Source organism: Octodon degus, unplaced genomic scaffold (genome assembly GCF_000260255.1).
Source record: "Octodon degus isolate 3935 unplaced genomic scaffold, OctDeg1.0 scaffold00055, whole genome shotgun sequence".
NCBI classification, from domain to species: Eukaryota; Metazoa; Chordata; class Mammalia; order Rodentia; family Octodontidae; genus Octodon; species Octodon degus.
In genome coordinates, this window is record NW_004524631.1 from 9,411,463 (window position 1) to 9,417,803 (window position 6,341).

General features: G+C 36.3%; 1 protein-coding gene across 1 annotated transcript in view; it reads left to right on the forward strand.

The window, feature by feature from the left end:
- The window catches only part of Zbbx (zinc finger B-box domain containing), a 147,842-nt gene that overhangs the window by 61,113 nt on the left and 80,388 nt on the right, over positions 1 to 6,341 (forward strand). The window contains exon 8 of the mRNA XM_023717811.1: positions 3,255 to 3,413. Coding sequence (XP_023573579.1) covers positions 3,255 to 3,413 — 159 coding nt within the window. The remainder of the gene's footprint in view (positions 1 to 3,254; positions 3,414 to 6,341) is intronic.

Below are 6,341 nucleotides of genomic sequence, written 5' to 3' on the forward strand. Positions count from 1 at the left end.
GATCGTTCATAGTACTGTATAGTCGGAGATGTGGATGATGCTAGTTAGAACTCTGAAGCACTGGCACTCCCATAAAGTATACCAATTTTTTCTAACTAAACTAAAACTTTTACTCTTAGACCTTAACTTCTACAAGGTGTCATCTATCCTAAAATGCTATAAAATATCAACCCTCTTTCCTTTGATTAATGATACTTTGTCAGAGTGATGAATTCTTCTAGAGTGTAATTTGAAAGATAATATCATTCTAAGGGAAAAAAAAATTCAGGTAAGAATTTAGAACAGTGGTGAGATGCGGTCTACCATCATGCAGGATAGTGAAGGATGCAGGCGAATCTGGAGACGCTGGCAGTAAATCACATTCTTGGCTCTATTTTAAGCTTCTACCCCACAGTGAAATATATGATTTACTCTGTGCCCTGAAAGCTGTTTTAGTTTGACTTTAAAATATTTTTAACATGTAGAACAGTTTTCCAGGTAATTTTATACATTTCCAATCCTGTTTTGCTGTTGCTAATTCCTATTAGTACTACCCCTGACACATTTTCATTATTAAAAGGTGACAATTCTTTGACCTGAGTTCTAAAATTCCAGACTATTTATGAGTGTATGGTACATGTTATACTTAAAGCATTTATTTTTAAATATTGTAACACAGCTTTGTTCATTGAGTATTACTTAAAATTATACTTGATAGTAAGTGAATTTGTGTGTGCATATGTGTGTGTGTTGCAAATCTAGATTTCTTTTAAATACAAGCCAAAATTATCAATAATATGTTCTCAACTGTTAATGACTGTTACCTCTGGGGATTTTTTATATTAACTAACAGGAACCTCTAGGTCTTACATTTTAATATGTTGTAACTATAATTTAGTTTTGAGTACTTGGTGAAATATAAAATGAACAGGACTTGTACAACATAAAAACCCATCCACCTTGGATTCTTAGATGGCCAATGGAATACAGAATCATAGTTTTGTGGGTTCCTTTAAAGGAAGGAACAATATACAGATCTATTAGATATAATGTTTTCTATGTTCAGTCTCAGGAAATCACAGATAACATTCATGCTTTATATAATGTGAGCTAATGTGAATTTGTCAGGGAAAAGGAGTTAGACTAGAAGGAAGACTTGAATATAACCCAACACCCAACAATTTCTAGCCATTTGAGTTGGAGCTATGCATTCTCAATTTTGGATTCTTTTTCTTTATAATGGAAATCATAAGTATCTGACCTTTTGCATAATTGTTTTAAAACTAAGAGAAATAAAATATAAATGCACAGTCTTACAGTGGAGAAAAGTAATATTTAAATGCATTATGTCCTAGGGAAAAAGCAAACCTATTTATTGGCATTTTATTTATTTTAGTTATCTGTTAAATTAACAGGGCTTAAGATATTCAGATATAAAATTTCAGTTTATGAATTATTCATAAAGTTCATTTTTAGCAGTTTTTTGCCATTTCCCAGTTCTTTTAATTATGCTACCTAAAAATGTTATTAATTTGTTGAAGTAGTAATAGCAGATTAATTTTCGAGAAAGGACAATCTTCATTTAGTGTTATTTAAATAAACATACACTTGATAATTCTTATCTTACTAACTCTACGTAATTTTGACACTATTGATTTTGATGCTTTGTAAATATAAAATTAAAATTAGACATTGTAAATGCTTTTGAAATTAATACACTTTTAGGCAATTTGAAATCAGGTATATGCTGCCTTACTGGGCTTTATAATTGAGCAATTTTGGAGCAGATACCACAGGTCTGTACAGAGAATGTACAGTGATATGTGTACGTAGATCATGCTTATCACATGTTCGGAGATATTTTATTAACCAGGTACCATACTTGAACACGAGTTAAGTTGATGTTCACGGATACTCTTTCCAGAGTCAGACTCTGGTGAATTTTCAAAAGGTCATGACTGGAAAGTTTCACTGTGATTGTGACTATTTAAATAGGTAACAAGACTAAACCTCTTAACTAAGTGTGCATACGTGAGCACACTTAGTGATTACTTCTGGCCCTTGCTGTATTTTTGTCAGTCTTGATGACATTTGCTAAGAGAAAGACCTAGGAATTTCACAGCGTCCTAATGCCAGGTTCTCACAGAGCCTCTGGAGTTCCTGGCTCTTCCCCTCAGATTTTCGTACAAGGTTAGATGGGATCCTCTGAGGAGACCTTTCAGAGAATAGAGTCTTTCCAAGTTTACCTGTTCCTCAGCAACCCCTCTGAAACACATCCAAAATAACTTTAAAACATCCTGTCTCCATTATTTATTTTAACTAAACTAATACTTCTCTTTCTGCCACACTTTATTTTGTTGTACACTTTGTCAGGTGGTGTGGTAGCCATGTAAATCTTTCTCCTTTCAAGTATGAGTTTTGCTGTTGTAAGCTTAGTGTTCTGATGGGTTAGATAGAAGCCAAAAATGATACAAAATTCACATTGAGCTAGTGAGGAGCTTCTCAGCGGGTGAAATCCTACCAAGAGTGGATGACTCAGAAGGCTGGGCAAGGAGAGGTTCAGAAAAGGGTTTGTAGACTGGAGGGAATAACCTGGAATGATTCAAGGAGAAGCAAGCATCTGGCAAAGACAAGGGAAAGGGAAGGCCTTCTTGCAAGTGAACCTTCAGAGCAAATGCATCCCGTGAGTGTCAACTAGAGCTGAGCAGGGCATTATGGACGTCGGTACTTCTTAATACATGTGTTTGGACAGTGCACATTTGCTGAGGCTGTCTTATCGCTAAGGAATATTCATTCCTGCTTTTCTCACATTCTTAGTGGATAGCAAGTCTGTGCACAAAATAACATCAACCTATTTGAGGCTCACGCTGTGGAAAGCCTTAAGCCATTACGATTCTAACTAGCTGTGGCTACCTTCCAGCTCTGTCCCCCACTCATTATGTGACCATCTTAGTAACATGCTCCAGGATTTAGCTTCTGTATTTCTGATAAAGAGATGAAAAAGTTACCTCTTAGTCACCTCAAGGACTCAATGATACAATGTTTTGAAAATGTTTAGAACAGCACCCATCCAGGTCAGTCCCCTCAGTGATGGCAGCGGTCACTATGCTATTGGTTAATAAAAACTGTAATTTGCTTTCATGAATATTAGCTAAAATTCGCTGAATGTTATGAACCCAAGAATGCCAAAAATTTGACTTGAATTTAATAAACTACTTAGGCTGATGGTAGTATATCTGTCAGGACTTTTATTTGTATCTGTCCTTCCATAATAGGCAAGATCTGAAGTATTCTCCAGAATTTTGGATGTTGCCCATGGATTTATCAAGGAGATTAACCCAGCTGAAGCCAAAGGAGAGAACACTGCTGTGAAAGGGACCAGTGAGGGCCAACCTTTGCCCGGACCTCCTGCTCTGGAAGGAAGGTACTCTGAGGTAGGCTGAGGAAAATGGAAGAGGACATTTTCTGTCCCTCATGGACGGCAGTGATGGTTGCCATGTACACATTTGTCTTGACATGGAGAGTTAGGGCGATTATTTTATCACTTTGTTAATTGAATATGGGCTTGTTTTTATTAATCAAATATCTCGACTGGAAGAACTACTTTCAAGGAAAATCGCATTGTTTCTGCTGAAAACTCATCATTTGTATGAATGATTTTGATCATATGACTTTCTGAGCATTTTTATCATGGCAGGAACTGAAAGAATATTTAGGGGAAATAATAAAAAAAAATTCCGGGACACAATGTGACTATAATAGTCAGTATAGAGATTAATGTGAAACAGAAAAACCTGCTGAGAACTTTAGGTAACAGGCAACTTAGCAGGGTTTTGAAACCAGATTTATTCCAAATTCAGGCAGTTATTCAGACTACTGACCTCAGGATGTGCTAAATAAGCCTTTATTCAATCATGTCTGTATATTTATAATAGACTTGATCTGATTCCTGAGAAAGAAGCAAACTGCAAATTTTAATCTAGGTTATAAGCCTCATGCATTTAGAAACCATTTACCTTTTCTTGCAGTTCAGAAATTGCTAGTACCTGGAACAGTCACACAGCTTTTTCCTTGGTGTCCAATCTGTGTTGAAATTCAGTCTGTTGATTTTAAAACTCTGACTTATAGAATATAAGAACAAATATATTCTATGCCATCAGGACTCTTTGCCAGCAGAGGAACTATGGATGTAATTGAAGAAAACACGATTATCATGGTGGAAAATACAGCTATTGTTTCCCTGCAAATACTCTTCCTTTTTTTGAAAATGCTCCTCCAGACTTCTTGTCACTGTCTGAAGCATTTCTCCTTTGTGCTTTCCCTTGTGCTGTTGTGGCTGCGGCAGTGTTCTGGATCATTCGGATGATACTTTGCCACAGGCAATTCCTTTGCTTCTCATGCTCATGACCTTTAGGAAAAGCCAGAGTCTCATGGTTGTAGACCAGGTGATTCAAGTGTACGAGGACGCAGCTTCACATCTTCGTGCGCTTCCTTCATTTAGATGATGATGCTCAGGGTGTTTTTAACTACTTTGTAAAAACATGAAGAGGACATTCTGGAACTGCTAAACAAAGTGGCAGTAAGTCTGTGTGGAATGAGGGGATGTAGTTTGAGAGGCCATGACTTTTACGATGTATTTTAATGGCCATGACTTTTACTAGAATATATTTATAAATATTTAAACATCTACTGATTGAAGAATCACCACTTATATGCATGAGTGTTCCAAGAAAGTCAGCATATTTTTATGCATTTTACCTTGTAATCGATCTGTTAATGGTGCTTTGTGAAGAACTGCTGAATGAGTTATTGTCTCATGTTTGTAATATTCTATTGAGGATTAGGCAGTATTGTCAATATTTTACATATATTATCTCATTTTGTCTTAAGTATACTTTTTGTCAGATGGCAGAATAGTGGCAAAGATATTTAATAAATTGACCTAGGTTTCACTAATAGCAGAACTTAGATTTAAATTTGATCTTCTGACTTCAAATTACCTGCTTTATAAAAGAATTATTTGTAGGGCCAGCCAGATAGCTCAGTGGACTAAAGTGCCAGCTTCGGCAAAGCACAAGGGCTGGGGGAGTTCATTCCCCAGGGTGTCATGCCAGCCCTGCCCCCAGGGCGCGCTGAGAGGGCGACTGAGACTGGGTGTGGTGGCCTTTGCCTGTAATCCTAGTGCTAGGGAGCCTGAAAACAGGAGAATTACTATGAGTCTGATCAATGTAGTGAGACCCTGTAGACCATCTACTAAATACATTAAAAAAATCAGTACGTGCTTACAGTAAATAATATTTACATTCATCTCAGGAAGTAGTTACATATACTTAACATACTTCTTTTTATTCCTATTCCTCTCCCATTCTTTCCCTCGCCCTCTGTCTCTGGATCTCCTTTTCTCTTTCCATTTTCCTAATGATCTTTTAGCGATCACTCAGAGTTGTGGAGCTACAGGTTTCTCTCTCATTTGTGTCATTTCATCTAGCACCCTATCAAGCACAATAGTGATAATTCAACAACTAACTTTTATCAACTATTTTTTGCTAGACCTTGTGTTTAATGCTGTGTTTATCTTATGTAATAAGCACAATTACCATGTGACATTTACATCATTATTACCTTTGTTTAATAAATGAAAAGGGTAGAGAAAAATAAGTGAGCAACTAGCCAAACTCAAGAGCTATGAGGTAGGATCCTTTGAACTTTGATGATGATGATGATGATGATGATGATGATGATGATGATGATGATGATTACTTGCACTTTGAATCTTTTAAGTGATTTTTGTGAAACCATTTTTTTAGTTTAGTTTTTAGCAGTATATGATGCACAATTACTACATTTATTTACGGGAGCCAGTGTGTACATATATGTTATATTCTAATACTTTTTACTGACCCTTTTCCTGCCCTCCCTCCTGTCTTCCCAATCTTTAGATCTCCTTCTCACCTCTGCAATGTCTGCCCCTTTGCTTCATATCATCTTACAGATCTTTTATTTTTCTCTTTATCAACATTTTGTGTTCTTATATAGGACAAAAGTTAATATTCATAGGTAATCACATGAGCTCTACAAACTCTCTATCATATGCGTTAACTTGTAAACCATCAACTCAGTGGTTTCACCCAGGTGTGTATATTATGGTCAACTGAAAGAACATTGAAGAAAGAGACATGACAGAACTCAGGGTGTAATCCTTGGGAAGAAATGGTGTCATGTCTAGACTGCAATGGTTTTATCAAGCCCTCAGGAACTTGGGTGACATTCTTGGTTGGGAGCACTGCCACAGACCACAATTTTTATTTATCTATTATATCTAGATTAGGGCTCAGGCATATGATTCTTTTTTTTTTTTTTTT